Consider the following 22,637-nt stretch of genomic DNA (forward strand, 5'->3'; position numbering starts at 1 on the left):
GGGACTCAGACCTTTACTTGCCAACTCACATCAATTTACTTTATCTAACATGTTACCTAAACGTACCCCTTATAAACCATGTTCTTGCTGCAGCAAGACAGAGTGCATTTCTGGACTGTGACTCTCTGGGTTCCGTAGGACCCGTCATGATGCTGAAAAACTTGATGTAATAAACCTTTTATAATCAAGATCAGTGTCGGTGAATTCCTCTTCCACACAGCACCACAGCAACGAAGCTAAAGATACCACAGAACTTTTCCCGAGGAATGAACAGGCGTTTTAAGTACTTTGTTTTCGCTGGGATGTGAACTCCGCTCCCTGGCTTGAAAGCGCTGTGTTTTATGTTGACACCATGTTATTTCATCTTGATATTATTTTCCATTGAATATTGTTTCAATAATACGTGTTGTGGCACTATCCATGGTATTGGTTTAATTTTTGTATGTTTTGTTTTTTGTTTTGTGCATGATCAAAAAACATCCCCCCCTCTTTATGCTAACTTCGGTGTAAACTGACTTGAAGTCACAGAGGTGAGGTTTTGCAGTAACAGCCAAACAAGCAGTAATGTTACGAGGCAGAGAGCCAGCCGCTAAATGAGTCAAATTTAACAAGTTCATGCTTCATCCACACAAAGCACATTGCTATCGCCGGGTGAATGACAACATTGTCCGCTCGTTTTTCGTGTGTACCGGTGTGGCGTGGGGCATGGCAGAGTTAGCAAACTATTTAGCCAGTCGTCCACTGGTTTGCCGGCTTGCTGGGTCTGCTGTGCTTTTGTGATGCATTGGTTACAGAAAAAGAGCCGAACAGCGGGCTGGGTCTAACAGTCCATCCTCTTCACTCCCTGCTGCTCCAGAGAACGTCTCCCGAGCTGCATCTGCCCGCTCTCCTCCATGTGAGCTGTGACACACTTTCCAACTAACACAGGACAACTAACAACAATCAAAAAAAAAAAGTTGTACTAATCAAATCAAAAAATCAAACCAGTGCAAACAGCTCAATGGCCTTTCTATCCATTTGGAGTCTTTTTATTGATACATGAGCTTTAAGTTTTCATAAATGTATGTACAGTTGTGTTCAAAATAATAGCAGTGTTTAAAAAAGTGAATAATGCTCAATATCCTTAGAATAGCTTTTAATTCCATAATATCATTGCATTGGGAACACTGCACATTCAATTCCAAATCAAAACATGACCAAAATTGATCAAGTTTGTGTTATACCTTTACAGAAAGTGAAGAAAAAGGAATTAGGCTGTTCAAAAAAAATAGCAGTAATATACATTTTTCTTTACAAACTCAAACATGTACTGTATAAACTGAAAAATGTCTCAAGGGTTTGCTTTACTTTGAACTGCACTAATATTTAGTTGCATAACCATTATTTCTGAGAAATGCTTCACATCTGTGTTGCATGGAGTCGACCAACTTCTGGCACCTGTGAACAGGTATTCCAGCCCAGGACGATTGAACTACATTCCACAATTCCTCTGCATTACTGGGTTTTGCCTCAGAAACAGCATTTTTGATGTCACCCCACAAGTTTTCTATGGGATTGAGGTCTGGGGATTGGGTTGGTCACTCCATAACATCAATCTTGTTCATCTGGAACCAAGACTTTGCTCGCTTACTGGTGTGTTTTGGGTCATTATCTTGTTGAAAGACAATGACCCATTTCAAAGGCATTTCCTCTTCAGCATAAGGCAACATTACCTATTCAAGTATTTTGATGTATTGAAACTGATCCATGATCCCTGGTATGCAGTAAATAGGACCAACACCACAGTATGAGAAACATCCCCATAACATGATTTTTGCACCACCATGCTTTACTGTCTTCACAGTGTACTGTGGCTTGAATTCAGTGCATGGGGGTCGTCAGGCAAACTGTCTGTGGCCCCTAGACCCAAAAAGAACAATTTTGCTCTCATCAGTCCACAGAATGTTGCCCTATTTCTCCTTTGGCCAGTCAATGTGTCCTTTGGCAAATTTCAACCTATTCAGTACGTGTCTTTTTTTCAGCAATGGGACTTTGCGGGGGCTTCTAGCTGATAGCTTTGCTTCACAGAGCCTTCTTCTGATCGTAACAGTACTCACAGGTAACTTTAAGTCTTCTTTGATTTACCTGGAGGTGATCATTGGTTGAGCCTTTGCCATTTTGGCTATTCTTCGATCCATTTGAATGGTAGTTGACTGTTTTTTCCCCACGTTGTTCAGGCTTTGGATGCCATTTCAAGGCATTTGAAATAATTTTGGCTGAGCAGCCTATAATTTTCAGCACTTCTTTATATGTTTTCCCCTCTCCAATCAACTTTTTAATCAAAGTCCACTGTTCCTCAAAGCAATGTCTGGAACGACCCATTTTGCTGAGTATTTCAGTGTGAAATGCACTATAACCAGCATGCACAACATTTGCTTCCTTCCTTCCTTAAATATGGGCCATAATTGACACCTGTTTCCTCACAGAATCAATCACCTCACTCACTGAACACAACACTATTATTTTGAACATGCCCCTTTCAATTACAGATTAAATTACACAGAATGAGCCGCATGCATGTCATGACTGTTGGGTCTGTTGGTTTTCTATGACTCTACAACACTTACTAGTAAATTATTTGCCATGTAGAAATATCACTTCTACCAAAAAATTTGATTTATGAGGTTAGTGATGTTGGACTGCTATTATTTTGAACACAACTGTATAGTTTTTTTGTGTCTATACAATGAAGAAAAACTGTTTTACAATGCTTTCTTTCTGGGAAATGTCATACCAGACACCTAGTCCGTAACACTGCAATAATTCCATCAGTGACCCATAGGCTCAATCAGCAGTGTGTTACCTCATTCAGTGATTAGATATACTTAACAGACATTTATTTAAATTAAAATCTTTGAGATTACAGCAGATAGGATAGTACATGTGTTTTATCAGCAGTTCAGCAGCAGTTTGCTTTACTTTCTCTAATTGGGGGGGCAGCAGTAGCTCAGTCTTTTAGGACTTGGCTTTGGAACCACAGGGTCACCAGTTCAAGTCCACGCACAGACCAAGTATGTACTTGCGTACTGTGTGTACTGGTAGCTGCAGAGGCACCAGTTACAGTACTGCTCAGCATGCCGTTAATGGGCAGCCCCCTCACTCTGACAGCTCTCCATTAATGCATGTATAGGTCCTGTTTGTGCATGTGTGCTGTATTTCCTGTGTGTAACATCAACAGAGTGTAAACATGTATGCCTTCTTCTCTGGCTGATGATGTCTTAAGTATTCTATTTTCAATTCAATTTTATTTACAGTGTCAAATTATAACAGATGTTATCTCAGGACACTTTTCAGATTGAGTTGGTGACAACACTCTACAATTTACAGAGACCCAACAATTCCCCCAAGAGCAATTGCACTTAGCACGGCGACGGCGAGGAAAAACTTCCTTTTATGTCATAGAACAATAGGAAATTTTCTTCTCTCTGCGCCTCTCGATCTTCATCTTCTTTCCTCCCCAGTCTCCCAACCCTGCAGAGTTGCATTACAGATTGTGATCTGATTCCTTAAACACCATGCTCCTCATATATCCTCGCACACACACACACACACACACACACACACACACACACACACACACACACACACACACACACACACACACACACACACACACACACACACACACACACACACACACACTTATTCAAATACACAGTTTAAAGTGTGCTGCTGAGGGATCTAGACCAGAGAATAGCAAGAGAGCGGCGGCCTGGCTGACACTGAAGGATGCGAAAGCAGTTTAGCTACTGAGACACTTTTTCATCCTCTTCTTTGTTCAGCACTCACTCACACACACACACACACACACACACACACACACAGACACACAGACACACAGACACACACACACACACACACACACACACACACACACACACACACACACACACACACACACACACTGTCCGAGTGTATATCCTGTACCTGCTTGTGCACATGTTCAGTAACCTTTCAAGCAAATAGTGACAAATGGCTAAAAGTGATGATGTAAAATGTGTGCAGACAGAATATATTAACAATAAACAGTACTTCTCATAAATAAGAGTTTGTAAAGTTAAATATAATAATCAATTAACATGTATTATTTATTAATGATACATTGGCATACAGTATGTATAAAAATGAAAACTGAATATCATTCATCACCTGTGGAATGCTTCATGTAAATTTCATTTCTTGACTCCTTCCTAGCACTTTACAACAAAAGCTGTCCATTCAGGCAAAGCAAAAGGAAAAACAAAAGTAGGGATAAGCCTTGGCTCACCAGGGGTATATTGAACGCATGCAAGAAAAAGAATAGTATGTACAAAGAATTTATTAAATGTAGATCCAAAGACAAAGAAATCAAATACAAAAGATACAAACACAAACTAACAGATATAATTAGAAAAAGTAAAAAGGAGTATTTTGATAATAAACTTGAAATCAATAAAAATAACTTTAAGGGAACATGGGATATATTAAATAAAATGATCAGAAATAAATCAACCGGTACCAGCTACTCCAGTCATTTTATAGACAACGGAAAAGTTGTCGGTGACATAATTGCAGTGGCAGAAGGTTTTAATAAGTTCTTTATATCAGTAGGCCCCAATCTGGCAGGGGAAATTATACTACCAGATGAGGGCAGTGTAGAACAAATTTATGGAGCCAGAAATTCGGAATCAATGTTTCTGAGAAAAGTGGGAGAGAATGAGATAATTGAACTTGTAAACAAATTTAAAAACAAAAAATCCATAGACTGGAATGGGATTGACATGACTATAGTTAAGGAAGTCATTTCAGCCATTGTAGTGCCTCTGTCGTGCAATTGTAACTTATCATTCCAATTGGGCCGCTTCCCGGACAAAATGAAAACAGCAAAAGTAATTCCACTGTTCAAGGCCGGAGATAAAAAAGTATACACAAATTACAGAACGGTCTCACTTTTATCTCAATTTTCAAAAATACTTGAAAAACTGTTTGTTGCCAGACTGGACTGCTTTGTTGAAAAACACAATATATTAATTGATTGTCAATATGGTTTTAGAGAAAGTAGATCGACATTGATGGCTTTGACGGAACTTATGAAAAAGCTTTCAAGTGCAATTGATGATAAGAAGTTTGCAGTTGGAGTGTTCATAGACCATAGGAAATTATTTGACACCATAGACCATGATATTATGTTGGAGAAAATGGAAAGGTTTGGCATCAGAGGTGTAGGTCTGGAATGGCTGAAGAGCTACATCAAAAATAGGAGTCAGTATGTACAAGTGGGAAATGCCATGTCCAAGCAAGGTAACATCACGTGTGGCGTGCCACAGGGTTTGATAGTTGGACCAAAATGATTCATTATGTATATAAACGATATTTGCAAAGTGTCCAATATATTGAAATATGTCATTTTTGCAGATGATACCAACATTTTTTGTTCAGGCGACTGTTTACAAAGGCTAATGGAGAAGGTAACAGTAGAACTAGGTACATTGAAACTGTGGTTTGATATAAACAAGTTATCTTTAAATTTGAAAAAAAAACGAAGTTTGTGATTTTTGGAAATCACAAAACACATTTAACAGCTCAGGTAAGTTTAAGGATAGAAACTGTTGAGTTAGAGAGAGTATATGAAAATACCTTTCTAGGGGTAACAATAGACCACAAATTCAGTTGGAAACCATAAGTAAATCACGTAAGATCCAACATTTCCAGAAGCATTGGGGTGTTGAGTAAAGTCAGATGCTTTCTTAACCGCAGATCTATGAACAAGAGGGTTCATAGATATATGTCATTTTTGCAGATGATACCAACATTTTTTGAACAAGAGTGTTCATAGATCTGCACGCTGATTCTACCTTATTTAACGTACTGTGTTGAGATTTGGGGTAATGCATGCAAAACCACAGTTCAGAAAAGAGCAATACGAATTGTGAATAATGTTGGCTGCAATGACCATACTAATTCATTATTTCTTAAGTCAAAAACACTGAAATTCATGGACCTGGTGAACCAAAAAACTGTGTTAGTTCTGTATAAAGCTCGAAATAACCTACTTCCTCCCAACATACAAACCATGTTTAGAGAAAGAGAAGGGGGTTATGCCCTCAGAGGCGAACTCAACCGGAAACAACCTACCTGTAACACAGTGATGAAAAGCAGGTGCATATCTGTCTGTGGCATGAAGTTATGGAACGCATTACCAGAGGAATTAAAACATAGTAGGAATGTCTTCAAATTTAAAAAAGGGTTCAAAGACATGACACTAGATAAGTATAGACATTGAGTGGTATTATTCTGTGAGAATGTTTATAATGGTGGTGATGATGATGATTGATGATGAATATCATTATTATCATTAGGGTTATCATCATTACTTAGGATGTTATTCACCTTATGGTGGCAATGTACTGTATATAAATACTGACTCTTATGGGTATATGTAGGAGTGTATGTATGTATGTATATATGTAGGTAAGTACACACTATATGTATGCATGTATGTAGAAAGTTATCTGGGTAAGTGTATATGTTCTTTAGTTTTTTTGTATAATTTATTTTACTTTCTTGTCTTATACATTTTTTCCTTGCCAATTTGTTTGTTACTCTTAAACAATGTAAGAAAGGGGGGGCCTTATATAAGCTGAAGCTTCTGACCCTACCCTTTGATTACGACCAATAAATTCATTAATTCATTCATTCATTAAAGGAGCAGTGTGTAGGATCTACAGGTGAGGTTGCAGATTGCAATCACTCAATACCCCTTCCCTCACCCCTCCCTTTACAAACAAAGCAACTACTTCTGGGCCTAAAAAGAGAAGTGCCTTAAACCAGCATTCTATGTCATTTCCAGCAGGGGGCAACTCCAAAAAGATGTCAATTTCTACAGATGTCTTTGAGTCATGAGTTTATGGCCTCAATCACTAGTTTCATGTCTTCTTCAATACAGCATGATGTTCATTTTGTAAATTATGGTCCAATTTATTTTAAAATAGACAATAAAGCAGGGGATGCTTTAGGGCGTGGCTACACACCACGCCAACCTGTCAATCAGGACAGAGGCTTAGATATGCGTATCCATGTGTACACACTGTGTTTTTGGATGTTGTCCATGTGTTCATCTTAAACTTTGCCCCTATCACATGTGTTTTCACATTAAAGTGAATTGGAACACTTTGGTCGCCAAGAAATGTCTTGTTCATGTTAATGCTAACCAAGCTGGCTAGCTACCGCTGGCATTAGTTTGTAAATTAAGGGAAAGTTTGCTGATTTTCAACCAGCTCTGTGTACTGCTGTACATGCAGATAAACGGCGCCACTACCCTGAGGTTTACCCGCCAGTAAACCTCCACTGGATGACTCGCTTCAGAAGGATTGAAAATCTGCGACGTTCCCTCTTTAGCGTTTAGCTTAGCGCAGCACCATGAAACCATCCACAACACCGGCTTAGAGGCGTCATCCTCCCCAGCTCTGCCCTTTTCTCCAAATATGGTCACTTCTGGCTCCAAAATACCAAGATGGCGATGGCCAAAATGCAAACTCGAGGCTTCAAAACATCAGACCAATGGGTGACGCTATGCCCATTATTGGAGACAGAGCCTTTAGTGTTGCAGCCCCATACCTCTGGAACACCCTTCCATGCAGATATTCGAAATGCCACATCCCTGGACATTTTAAAAAAACTCCTGAAACACCACTTATTCACCACAGCCTACAACCTCCCTTAGTATAGCCACTGTAATTATTATTATTATTATTATTATTATTATTATTATTATTATTATTATTATTATTATTATTTTTACAGTCTATGTTCAAAACGTGTAGTAGAACACGGTGGCTTTCAGGTAATGTAAAAATACTGTCTAGAGCCAGTGTTTGGTTTGTCCATTTTGGGCTACTGTACTATAGAAACATGGTGGTGCAACATGGCGGGATCCTTGGAAGAGGACCTGCTCCCTATGTACTAAGTTTAAAAAAACACAACGATTCTTAGTTTCAGTTGATTATGCACTAATAAAAACATAATAATTATTGTTTAACATTCTATTTCAGCTAATAGAGCCCCCTAAATCCTACACACTGCTCCTTTAAAAGTACAGGGCTTGTGCTGATTACCATTTAATTTACTGAGGAATTGGCAATACTGTATATTAAATGAGAATGTCTTCAGTAGTTTTACTGTTTTGGTAGCAGAGACTTCAGCTTGTCAGAGTAAATTTCTGATACAAGCTGCTGTCTCTCACACACCCACTCAACAACCCCCGCACACACACACACACACACACACACACACACACACACACACACAAAACACCCCAAAGCCCTAAACTGAGAAGCTGTCCTGCATCATAACTCACTGCTCCCTCTGAAGATATGATAAGGGACAGGAGCACGCCATGTAACATATTGTATAATGCAATGTGATGTCACTATTTTGCATCCCATCATACAACATGAAATGGCATTGAGTTGTATTTTTGAAGATGCTCTGGACAAAGGATACGCACATTTCTCAGTCAAAACTGTTTCTTTTTTACAACTAAGAAGTGGCTAGAAAAAGGAACCACCAACAAACAGAGAGTGGATAGCAGTTCGACATAGAAAAGCTAAATCTTCTCCTTAATTATTAATACATGTCAGAAGTATTGGTTAAAATGGGTATTACATGTGAGTAGAAATATTGCATAACAAGAAAGGAAAAATCTGTGTTCACTCTAGTTTATTTACTAATGTATTATTTTTATTATTTAAATGTATCTCTCTCCAGACTAAATGTGGTACGTGGAATGGATACAGTATGTTGTATTGTGCGCTCCTTTCCCCTATTTACTTACCATAAAGAATACTCTTGGTTATCTGTGTGGACTGGATAGACTGAGACTAATACTGACTCTATATGAACTTTATCTCTTTTGTGCTGTCATGCGGGGGCTAACTTGGTTAGTCTCTTTCCTCTTTCCTCACAATGATAGTTGTTTTTTTTCTTTTTTCTTCCTTGTACTTTATTACCCTCAGTGACCTGACTGTTCTCTTCTGTTTCTTATTAGTGTATGTGTTATACCTTAAAACTTAAAAATAAAGTATATTTAAAAAAAACACAAAATAAATGATTTCTTTTGTTGATTTTGTGAGTGCTTGGAGCAGAGCACCTGCAGTGACTCCTGGGAAAAGGAGTTTTCACAATCCAGGATTAGTGGAGCCCAGTGACTGAAACTGAACCAGTGGAAACACTGACAATCACTGATCATGGCATGGCATGGAAGGAGAGTTTAGGTTCTGTTACCATCATGCAAGGTCATGTTAGCCAGCAATTATTGAAGGCTCAGCAGACAATTATGTAAGAACAAGCAGGGTCAATGAGGCAGAAAGGAGTGTGTGTGCACGCCAGTGATTTAAGGGACTAATATGCACAGGATGTATGCCTTCATTTAGCTTGACTATCTGCCTCACTGCCCATTGCTCACTTATGACTGCCCATTCAGAACAATGAGAGAAAGAAAAAGAGCATTTTAAATGAAATCAAACTGCCCACTGCCTTAGATTTCCATGCCAAAACCCAAAATAGGCCCTCAGCCTCAGGGCTGGCAGTAGGAGGGCCAAGCAAACTTATGACTTCGAACTTGGCCTGTAGAATAAAATACATTCAAATTTAAGCCAGGCTGCTGGCATGCCATATTTTATCATGTAGCAAAAACAACAGAACATGACATTTTCATTGGGTTTATATTTAAAAAGGCTATTGCAGTTACAGCACATTCCCCTTTAACTGTATAAACCAAAGGTTGATGGTACGTGCCCACTGTGGCATTTCATGGCGGCAGGGATTGCTGCCATAAAATGTGCTTGGTGGACGCGTCAATTATCAGTTTCTCTTCACTGACCACTGACAAGCAAAGAAAACAGGCTACACCCTCCTACAACCGCTATGGCTGCACCTGGTTGGACAAATGCTTCACGTGGGAATGTCTGCTTTTAAAACAGACAAAATAGTTCACCGAAATGTGTTTCTGAAAACATTTTTTGTGAGAAATAGGCTATGCAATTGCTGAATCTGTCTTCATTTCAGATCGACAGCGGTCAATTTATAAGATTTTCGTGAGTTTTCAAGAGGCAGCTAGTCGAGCTGAACACCCATGATTTGCATAAAGTAGCCTGAAACCTAACTTTATTGCATGCCCTGCTTTTTGAAAGGGCATGCACAGCTGCTTACATAGACAATGAATGGGAAGCCAGTGGACACGTAGCATTACAGTATGTAACTCTATCCAGAACCTTTGGATAAACCCTATGAGGTTTTTATCTGACAGTGGCAATATGGAATTGTATTGTGTGTTACGGTATTATATCATATTGTATTCTATTTTAGGGTGTCATACTGACATGCATTTTTTTCTTTTACCCACAATTGGTTGTGACACTGCATGACAATATGATGGCAGATGGTTTATTATATATTGTTTATGGTGTTGTGTTTCATCAAGTTGCCTACACTGTGGTGCAGTGGTTCTCGAACTGCGGGGGTGCGTGAGGGTGTGGTGGAATTGGAGTTGGCACATAGTCTCCGCATAGTCTGGATCAGCAGAAGTACATTTCCAGGATAAAGCCTGACATCCAATGTCAGGTTTTGCCCGTCACCTCTGTGTGTGTTGCTGTTCTCAAAATACCTTTGCTATGGGAAACAACAACAACCTTGGAGATAGCAAGCTACATGCTAAGCATGGCAAGTTTTGGTAAGTCACTGATAAGAGCAAATGACGATTAACCATGTATCCAGCTAATTTAAATAGCTCACGTTACTGTATTGCGTGAACAGTTAAAGGACAATTCCGGTGCAAAATGCCGTGCTTGAGCTATGTTACTGGTTACTGGTTGCACAGCGTTCATCGTTTGACTGATCGTGACTGTTTTCCCAAGATGGCACCTGCCTGTATACGTGAAGGTACAGTGTTTCTAAACTATTTTTTTAATAAACTGTCTGTCTACTTACAAAGTTCTCAATGCTTCGGTTTACATGTAGGGACCCTCATTATGCTACTGTGGAAGTTGGAGCCTTGTTAGTGGTATAGAAATGGCAATTTCTTTTTACTTTCGCGTGGCCCCGACGACAAGTGTTATTAGCTAATTAATGGTTTGCCCTAAAACTGGTCACATTCGATTAGCATGAAAACATATCCTAGAGAACGGTTGACTCGGTACCCATGGTAACCCCTAGGTTCATTTTGCGCCGGAATTGTCCTTTAACTTCATTTAATATTGTATGTGGCGTTTTCTTTTGCCGGGTGCAAATGTTCAACCAAAACAAGTTCCTTCCCGAGACTAGCTCACGTCACCCAAGACGATTGTGATTGGTTTAAAGAAATGCAAACAACCCAGCGTTCTTTTCGCCTATCCCAGAATACTGTATATGTGCTGTGTAGCCTGACGCCTGAAGTAAGGTCTGGCAATGCGAGACGGGTAAACTTTTGGTTTGCAAAGGGGGTCATGGCAGAACAAAAGGTTGAAAAACATTGCTGTATTAAATGGTATCACATTGTGTATGGTGTTGTATATTGTTGTATATAGTACAATTACCTTAGAGGAATATTCCTTTTCACTACTCCAAGTAAAGGAGTTCAGGTATCTCAGGATGTTGTTGAGGGTTAGATGTCGGATGGGTGCTGTAACGCAGGACTGTACGGGACTACGTTTCAACTCTAACCTATGGTCATTGCCATGACCAAAAGATTGAGACACAAGTAGGCAAAATGAATGCCCTGGCTCACCCTAACAGACAGGGTCAGGAGCTCAGACATCTGTATGGAGCAGAGCAGAACTTCAGCTCCTTCTGGTCTAAAGGAGCCATTTGAGATGTTTGCGGGCATCTGATCTGGATGCCCCCTAGAGGCCTGGAGGTTTTTTCATGCTCGTTCAACTGGGAAGAGACTCCAAGGCATACCCTGGAGAAAGCCAAAAAGCATAAAATGAGCACTTTAAATAGATATTAAACATCAAAAATCTCTTGTTGTTGAGAAAGATTTTAATTCATATTTAATTAATTAGTCTTTAAAAACACCAAATCGCCTTTTTTCGCCCAAAAACAATATAGATTGTATTTAGTACTTACCTCCATAGGTTATTTATGCCTAAGTTTTTCTGTTGAACGGCATTAAGGAGAGCAGAGTGCCCGGATAATGGAAGCATATCAGTGAAAACTAACTTGCATGGGATCCGAAAAAAAATATGCAAAAAACGTTTTGTTCCAAAATTCCTGTGCGCATGCGTGGAAAACAAATTCCTTCATGGGAAATGCTTTGTTTTGCAATAGTTTAGCAAAAATAATTGTGTTTAGATTTACATGAGCCCACAAATAGATACAAGACACTTGAATAATGCTGCACAGGAATGTTCCGAATTTTTTTAAGACGTTTCTTTATTGCTCTCTACTTTATGTAGTTGTCTGTTTGCACTGATATGCTTTAGTTTTTCGGGTGCTCTGCTCTCCTGAACACATTTGACAAAAAACTCTACAGAGCTGAATGCTATGTACAATTTATATTGTTTTTTAAGTGAACTATTTCTAAAAGATGTCACTTTAACGGTAGCTCAACTGGTGGAGCGCACGCCCCATGTACTAAGGCTGAGTTTGACTCCAACCCATGGCCCTTGGCTACATGTCGTGCCCTCTCTCCCCCCTTTTCTCTGAGTCTTAAGATGTACTATCAAAAAAACGCAAAAGGCCAAAAACTTATCTGAAAAACATGAAAGAAAAAAAAAGATTTTACTTTAAAAGACATTTTCTACTGAGCCATCAATTACTGCTGTGGTGTGTGTATGGGGGTTTTCATTCATTCATTTTGAAAATGTACAATAAACCCCTAGGCTTTGCCCTGTGAAGAAGCAAAACATGTTGTAGGTGATTTGTCCATCAGCTTTTCACTCCTTCCAACTTTGAAGTTTAAGCTTAAACTTTGGAAGGCCAACTATTTTGGCTATAAGGCAGTTCTGCAGGTTTCCTGTCCCAGTTTAAACAGAGCCACACTCTCTCATGTCTTTCCTCTCAACTCTCTCAGTGACTAAGAAGGACAAATCATAAAATATGTGGAATCAGTTGGGTGTTGTCAGAAAAAAGGACAGAGACAGGCAGACGAGCAGACAGGGTGACTCACCAGCACAGCCAGCCATGGAGGAACTGGGACAGACATGTATACTGGCATACTGACAGAGACACCGAGGGCCCAATACTGCTGCATTGCAGAGTGAAGCTACGAGAACTGTACACTTTATGTGTGTATGTGAGAGGGAAAAGTGAGTGCGTGCATGTGATTGCGTGCATACGTGGTATGAAAGAGAGAGAGAGAGAGAGCGAGAGAGTGAGTGCTGCGTGGGTGGCTCATATTCAAATTTGTTTGATCCTTTGCCATCGCAGCTAATAAATAATAGGGGACCATTTCCTCTGGCAGCCAGCCAGCAATCTGTTCACTGTACACAGAGCACACACACACAAGCACAACCACACACACACACACACACACACACACACACACACACACACATACAGAGAAATACACATACACTAATGCTATAATTGAATAAAATAAATAAAGAATGCCTGATCTGCTTACCACACAAACACACATCAAGTAATGTTATTGATGGAGCAGCAGTGTGTGCACTATTAGCAAAGTGTGCTGCCACAGAGCAGTGACAGCAACCATCTTAAACAAGATTATATTAAATGGCAGCAGTTGGCTCCTTAATTGATCACGTTTTAACGGAGCTGTTGATAAAGAACTGCAACGCTACACTGGAGCCATCACCAGAGTTCATTTGATGGGAAAATACTGTATGTCTTTTTTTTATTAGTATAATATACAGGCTTTACCCCAAATGTTTGTCAGAATGGAAGTATATATACCAGCAAAGACTCCATCCAGATACCAACCTCTCATGTTAATGTACAGCTAATTTGAATTAGCAAATATGTTTAGTAAAAAAACATCATGCCGCTCAGATGACATTAACATAACAAGGGATTGTATATATTAGAACTTTTGAAATGAACGCGATAATAACGAGTTAACACAAATTCCTTTAAACGCAACTAATTGTTTGACGCACGATTAACTGTTCTGTTTGATTGTAAAAAACAAAACAAAAAGAAACCCCCTTGAGCAGAAATAGATAAAGAAAAGGGTCTTTTGAATGGCAAGTTGAGTTTCAAAGCCCTTCCAGATGGTTCTCTGGACAAGACTAAGGCTGAATCCCATTTCTCTATCTTACCCCTACCCCTTAGTTTACCCCTAGCCCTTGGCCCTCGAAAACAAGGGGTAAGGGGCAGGGGTGAAAACATACCCCTATGAAATGAGACGCAACTTGGTTACATCATCATACATACTTAGGTCTGTTTGCAATAAATATTTGTATACACACTGCATGGTGTGTTGTATATCTGTTTCAGTTATCACGGTTTTGAATGTCATTGAGTCTTTATTGCCCAATAATTAACATTATTACAACTATTAGAACCATAACTTACATGTCACACATATATAAAACAAAGGCACAAATGTACAAAACTGACCCCAGTCAGATGCCTGTTGGCCAGTAACCTTTCCCTCCATACCCCATTTCTTTCATTAGTGTCCTGTATCATAACCAACAATAATGTACAGGTGCATGAACAGGAATGAATTACACGTTTACAATAACACAGTACCAATACAATAATGACTGGCTACAACATTAACGCAGAAACTTCTGCTCGTTTTCAGCCCAGAAAGTGGATCAGCTGCTAGGTTTCCTCCGGCGTCCCTGTGTGATACAGGACAGTATATGTAAAGTTGGGACTGTTGTGCAAATGTAGCTAACGTTACGTACGTTAACTTTAGCGTTAGCATAGCAAGCTAGTGATTTTTAAAAACGTTTCAATTACAAATATGGTTGCAAATATATATGTACAGGACTGTGTAGAGCACAAAACAGGGCCGTCGTCATTTTTAAATCAATTCTTTAAGCCAAAAATACTTACATTTATGGATCTCTCTGGTCGACCGGGCAGCCATGTTCCTTGTTGCGCAATGAATCTGGATACCCCTTGCTGTTCAAGTAAGCTTGCGTCCTTACTTGGCGTTAAGGGTTATATAGCCCTTCCATTTAGCCCTACCCCTTGAGCAAAATGAGTATTGGGACAGCACTTACTCTCACGGGAGCACGCAAAACTAAGGGGTAGGGGTAAGGGGAAGGGTTAAGACAGAGAAATGATACGCAGCCTAAAGTTATTTACATGTACTGTCGATGTGAACTGAGTTACCACCTAAGTCCGTAGAATCTGAAATACCACTTGAGCATTAAAAACTTAAAAATATCCCTTTTAAAGTACATTTAGAACAGATAAAAAATGTGTGATTAATTTGGGATTAAGCGAGAACTAACTATGGACAATAGTGCGATTAAATGCAATTAAATATTTTAATCGATTGACAGCCCTAGTATATATAAAACGTTACATATATAAAAACACACATTGATACAATGAACACTTTAGGCAAAGGAGTTGATTTTACATAAAGACACTTTATTAGCTTATACATACATCTCTGGTTATAATAATTAGATATATAATACCAAGAAGTCAAAAATAATAATTGTTATATATTTATAAAACTAAGCAGATATACTACTCTTGACTTTTAAAAACATAACGTCTTTGATAATATATTATAGTTCTTGTCTTGTTTCATCTGTCTGGGGTGAAGAGGTTATACAGTATGGATTCAGGATAAATGTATATGTGTGTATGTCCGTATGTGTGTGTATATTATTGTGAGCTACTGTGTGTTCACCAAGTAAAATGTCACATTTTTCGCACATCCAGTTTTATTAGAACAACACATCTTGATAATTTCATCTGGTTGTGGAAATCCTGAAAATACTTTTAGAAAATGCAATTGTAAATACTTAAAAAAAAAAAACATTCTGGAATAAATCACCTCATGTATTTTGGTGAGGACAGACATCCTGGAATGCTAATCCTGCTGAAACCAAGCTTCCTGTCACAAAACATACAGGCCAAGTCGGATCTCTAACGGATGATTTTGAACATTTCCGACACAAACTGCAAGTTCTGTTTTGCTAAGTCAGTAAGCCATTTCTTGTCCTGACCTTGGATTTGGTGCATCTGTGCTTTCAGTGAAATCTGTTTTCCTCTGTGAAAGCAAAGCATAAAACTGAGTTTAAAAGGGGTGTGTATGTGGGAGCATTTATTCATTAAATCCAAGAAATCTCCACTAACCCACACACATTAAATATAGCTTACTCCTACTACTTAGAAACCTAATAGCACAAGACCTATGAGCACAACTATGGGTTAACTCAAGGTAGGGCTGAGTGGTTAATATCTTTATTAGGGGTCCAAGCCCGAGGCTGTAAGCACAGCAGGGCTGCGGAACCCTATTGTTTAAGCAAAGATTATTATTCTTCTCCGTAAAACTCACGCTACAGCCTAAACCGTACATGGTGGGGGGGGGGGGGATGCCATTTACAGGACTGGTCCAGAACCCTGCAAGGGCCTCAGGCGCAACATTTGACCAACTTCCACCACTAGGTGGCGCTAAAGCAGAGAAAACACATTTGGTTTTATAACTCCTAAACCATACATCACACATTCAAAAACCATATATCCTCATGTTCCCTGGATCCAGGTGAATCTCCTGATATAGGCCACGCCCATTTCCGCCTAGACTTTTATGATAGAAAAATTACGATTCATCGAAAACCTACTTTGCTGAACTCCTCCTAGACCGTGCGACCGATCTGCACGAAACTTGGCAGGGTGCATCTCCAGACCGACCTGACAAAAAGTTATCAAAAGAATAGGATAAAAATTGTGCATATTATGCACGAACAAATTTGTGTAGCTAACTATGAAAACACCAACTTTGCCATAGCTCGGCCAAAATAAATGCTATCAACGCGAAACTTTAGATATCTTGTTTGCCATGACCCTCTGGAGGTCCCTCACACATTTTACGAAAATTAGCCACTAGGGGGCACTATAAGTACAAAAAGTTTATATGTCATGAAAGGCTCATCCAATTTTTAGTTAAGATTGGAGGGTACCATCTAGTGCCACTCCTGAGGCCACCCCTACAGTGGGGTACTGATTGGTCAAAGTGGGCGTGGCCTATGGGACCCACATTTGGATTCACCACTTACACTGAAATCAATAACTTTAAATTTACAGGGTAGATGTACAATGGGTCATTGACCTGACCTACCAAAAATTACACATGTGGACTACTAGGTGGCACTATAATGACGTCAAACGTGTTTTTGCCTATAACGCCCACATTACTCATTGCACATTAGAAATCCTTAAATCCACGTGTTCCTTGAATTGAGCTGAATTTGACGATATAGGCCACGCCCATTTCTGCTAAGTAGTTTTTTCGCAATATTGCACAATGTGCACAACCAACTTTTTCAAACTCCTCCTAGGTTGTGCGACCGATCTGCACGAAACCTGGTACATAGCATCTCCAGATGGACTTGACCAAGAGTTATCAAAAGAATTGTGCTACGTTAAAGTATGCGCAATTTACAACCAAACAAATTTACAAACCACATTTTCCTAGCTGGCTACCAAAACATGAACTTAATCATATCTCAGCCAAATTAAAGGCTATCAGCACAAAACTTGAGATTATTTTTCCACATTGCAATACCAATGTACCAATTTTGGCGAAAATCGGCCATTAGATGGCGCTATAATCAATGTTTGTGTGTTTTGGTTGATAACTCAATGCATGCAAATGGCCCATTTGCGATTGCAATATCTCTGCCGTAGTAATTGCTATCAACATGAAACTTGTGATGCTTGTTCGGCATGCCGCTCTGAGACTCACCAAATTTGGCAAAGATCGGCCATTAGGGGGCTCTATAGTCAACGTAGAACAGTTTTGGCCCTTTTACACAATCAATGTTAATGGGATATTTGCAATGGCAATGTACCGCAGACCTCGCGGCTCACACCTCTCGATATTTCCTGACGTTTGCCTCCCCACCATTACGCTTTGTGTTCCGCTTTTGCGCGCTCCCCGGGTCGTCAGGGGCGACTGACGCCGGGGAGCCTTGGACCCCGTCATAACTGCTTGCAGTTCTAGTATTGAAATTGTGATACTAAAGAGTTTCATTTTCAAAATACAAGAGACTTGATTTTATTGTATAACTTAAGTAGTTGTCTATGTCATCAATGTTCTGTAGCAAGTAAAAGTTTAAAGGATGATTGCTGGTGTGTCTACGTCAATCTAGCATATCTCTTTAGGAGAATAGCAGAGCCGGTGTGTGTGTGCGTGTGTGTGCGTGTGTGTGTGTGTGTGTGTGTGTGTGTGTGTGTGTGTGTGTGTGTGCGTGTGTGAGAGAGACAGGGACGGGGATTGGCTTCGGAGCGACTAGCATTTGAGACGGAAAAAAACATAGTGTATCCCTTTTGCTTTCTGACCACAGCCAGGAAATCTGTAGCAGGAAAAGTTAACCCTCAATTTTATGTTGTTCACAAAGGAGTACACGGAAATCAGTAGGAGGAAATGCTACCAAGCCACGGCTAAGTTGACCAATCACATTTCTGGGAAGATGCACGTCAGGCTACGGTATAGGGTCCATATCCTTGGTATGGATGTGTCCGTACCTACAGTGTAGATTCAACGCAGATGCATAAATCAGGCTTAAGCCAGCAGCTAATGTCAATGGTAGTTAGTAAATTTACTTAACTGTAATGCTAGCTTATTCAAATCAATTCTTTGAATTAACAAAACAACAAATCTTGACTACTGTCTGGTTCTTATGCTCTCTGCATTACGGTGTGTGTAAATTTACACACGGACAGATGCCTTTATTGAAGTAGAAGGAGCACTTTGTATCATATATGATATGTGAAAAAAAAATGTTGTTCATAAAAGACTAGCAACTACGAGAGCTAGCTCAGTATGTAATCACGTGAAAATAAAAATAAGTAAATGAGAATACTTTGATTTATGGAGTTTTCATTTTAGGCTTTGAAGCATTCAAATCTAGAGAAACTGAAAATAGTGTTGCTGGGTATCCACTGTTCCTGATCTATTTGTGTCTTCTGGCATCTATACCTGCATATCTCCTTAACATGCTGTGATAAAATGTTGCACAAGGCATGTTGTCCGTGTCTAAATACCTGGGAGTGTGGAAAATGTCAAGCAAACACACACAGCCCCATATACATGACTGAACGCTGACACAAGGTTTAGAATACTCTAACACTGTTGGTATAGGAACAGACCTTGACACAAAAGCTGAACGAGGTGCAGAAAATAACCAAACCTTTCCTTCTCCCATAAACAACAACATATTTAAATTTCCCCCACACATTCTCTATATGTTCTCTTTGTAACCCTTAAAGTTACAGCACCCTGGGTATATGCCGCATAACTACACAGGAACAACAATTTCACACAGAAGCTATGCAAACTTCCAAATATGACAACTGGAACATTTGCTTCTCTGTTAGCTTATTTTAATCAAATGGAGGTAAATACTAGCTGTGCTGGTAACTGCTGTGTTATAATTCCAAACAGACTATAAAGTATGCTCAAAGAAAACAAGTGTTTGTTTGATGGAGGTCTTTAAAGTATAATTGGTCTTTATTACAACCTGGCTTATAGTGTTGTAGTTTTCACCATAATTTCTATCATTAATAATAACATTGCACTCATCAAGTTTAAGACTGCAACTAACTATTATTTTCATTATTGTTTATTCTGCCCATTATTTATCTATCTTGTGATTATCTAACCAATAATCATTTGATATATGAAATCTCAAAAAAATGTAAAAAGAAAAAATACCATCGCCTTTTCTGACCAAAAGTGAAAAACCAAACACATTAACTTTACTATTATAACCCTGTTCTTTGTGAAGCTGAAACCTGAGAATGTGTAGCATTTTTCACCATATTTGCTTGAAAAATGACCACACCAATTAAACGATTATCTAAATAGTTAGATATTTTACTTTAGACTAATCCCTTAACCGACTAATTGTTTTAGCTCTAATCAAGTTAATTGCTGGGATCTGGGAACGCAGTGACATGGCTAAAATGTCTGATTAGGGAAAAAAACATGAGTGCTTAGTCAGGTTTGCTGTTTCTTTTTTATCCATGATCTGCTAACAAGAGGTGCCAAATTTGACCATAATGTTGTGTAGGCTAATTTTTAACAATAGCACCACCAAGAAAGCTTTGCTAATTTCCGTCACAGATACATAGCATGTAGGAAAATGTTCAACGCATTCTCATGAAGGGGTTTGTATAAAATCGTAAGAAAACTTATGCACAACAATTCGTATGATATCATATATGACTGGTGGTCACGGCTGGTCACGTGACGACCGGTCACAACAGTAAAGTTTAGCAGCTGTTACAGTTAAGTCTTGTGTTTACCCCTTAACTTCTTCCAGGACACAAACTCCGCTTCCCTACTTGAAAGCCTGTGTTGTTGGATGCATTTATGCACCCCAACCCTCTCCCTATGCAGATCTTAGCGGTCTTATAGCAGCAGTCAATATGGTGCATACAGTAATAACTACGTGGAATACATACAAATTACAGTGCATTACTTTTCTAACTATATGTACAAATGGTTCATGAGAACAGCCTGAAATGTTTCACTTTATAAGCCTAGCAACATTTTGAATTCGAAAGTGAGAACGCGAGTCAAAGGCAGTCAGAATCTGCCATCTCTGACAGCTCTGATACGGCTGTTAAATGAGAGGGCTGCAACAATTATTTTCACTATCAATTATCCGTTGATTATTTTCTCAATGAATCGTTTTGTCTGTAGAATATCAAAAAATGGTGAACAATCCTCACAATCACAAATCAAATCACAATTTCACAAAGGACATGATCTCCTTAAATGTCTAGTGTTGTCTGACAGTTCAAAGTCCAAAGATCCTAGAAGAAACCAGAACATATTCACATTTAAGAAGCTGAGACCAAAGAACTTTGGCATTCTAATAATTAAATTACTCAGAACGATTAATGATTCGAAATTGTTTCCTTTTTTTTGTTTACCTTTTTCTGTCAATTAACTAATCGACTAATTGTTGCAAATGAAAAAAGAAGAAGAGGAACGTATAAGTGAAACTTCTGAATAAGTGAATCTGCAAATGTACTGAGAGCTGAAAACATTAGTTGTGTGTAATGGTGTTCACATAGTTTTAGTGTGCAGTGGGGGATTACTATCAACATTTGTGGTGCACTCACTTTCAGTATAACCTCCAAATAAAGTGTTTTAGATAATCTAGCTGAACTAGCTTGTTTATGACTTGTCTGATTGTCTGACCTCTTATGTTTCTTGCCCTGTTGGTCTATTGTAGTGATGTTGCCGTGTTCCCAGATCTCAGCAATTACTTTGGTGAGTACAATGTTACTAAAAATGAGGCTACGGAATATGACCAGAGTTGTATTAAAACAGAATTATCTTTTAAAATAACTCAAAACTCCTCTTTTAGTTAAAATGAATCAGTAACTTCTTTTGTGCTTTAATTCCAGGTCCACAATGACTTTGTAAAAGTAGTTACCATCATCACATATTGGGTATTATAAGTTTTAAAATAATCACTGGCATTGTGATTGTGAAGAGATTGTGAGGAAAAGGGGGCTGTAACCTCCAGTCTTACTCTTCCATGTAAAGGTTCTTTCTTCCAGACAGTCTCTGTCTTTCCAAAGAGGTAGGACTATTTAGTTGGCAACACAAAGATTCTCAGCTGTCTTATTTTTCTCTCTTCATTTTGGCAATACAATGATTGGCCGTCCAAACAATGACATTCAGTCTTTTCTGGTAGTCCACGAGAAATGCATAGCAGCAGCAGCAGACAGGGCAGAGAGAGTGTTTAAGTGTTTCCAGTGTTTTGTCGCCATGTTTCACTCATCTGCTCCCTCGCCCTCACTGCTTGATTTTGAAATCCATGATAATTTCTCCATCCAGTTATATCTCGATCCACTCGTTCTTTCATCCATCCAACCATCCATCCATTCTGCTAATAACCTCTCTCTGGGGTGTGTGTTGTCACAGCAGCATCTGATCAAGAGGCATATCATGGTCAGGAGGTATCAAAGCTGAAAGACAAGAAGGAAACCGTCCAATTACTGCAGGTGGATGGATAGTTTATTATTTGCATTTATACTGTGTGTGTGTGTGTGTGTGTGTGTGTGTGTGTGTGCGTGCGTGCGTGCGTGCGTGGGTGTGTGCGTGCGTGTGTGTGTGGAGCCTGTGCTCAGCAGAATACAGGGATCTGTCCTCTCCAGTGAAGATGGATTCTGATTTATTCACCCATTAAGAACTGCTCCATCATTAAATATTAACCCAGCACAATCACTCCCCTTTCGGCCAATGCATTTAGGCAGGGGTCACACCAGAATGACCTTCTTACACACACACACACACACACACACACACACACACACACACACACACACACACACACACACACACACACACACTCCTGTACTTCTATACTTGTGAGGACCCTCATTGATGTAATGCATTCCCTAGCCCCTGACTCTAACCTAGCCATCACAACTAAATGCCTAACCCCAACCCTTACCCTATG

The 22,637-nt window shown here is 39.3% G+C and overlaps 1 protein-coding gene across 1 annotated transcript in view; it reads right to left on the reverse strand.

The window, feature by feature from the left end:
- LOC144532780 (uncharacterized) overlaps positions 1–22,637 on the reverse strand; it is a 77,058-nt gene that overhangs the window by 9,508 nt on the left and 44,913 nt on the right. Inside the window, exon 4 of the mRNA XM_078273717.1 lies at positions 826–932. Within this exon, the coding sequence (XP_078129843.1) occupies positions 826–932 (107 nt within the window). The remainder of the gene's footprint in view (positions 1–825; positions 933–22,637) is intronic.

The sequence above is a fragment of the Sander vitreus genome, chromosome 17 (genome assembly GCF_031162955.1).
Source record: "Sander vitreus isolate 19-12246 chromosome 17, sanVit1, whole genome shotgun sequence".
NCBI classification, from domain to species: Eukaryota; Metazoa; Chordata; class Actinopteri; order Perciformes; family Percidae; genus Sander; species Sander vitreus.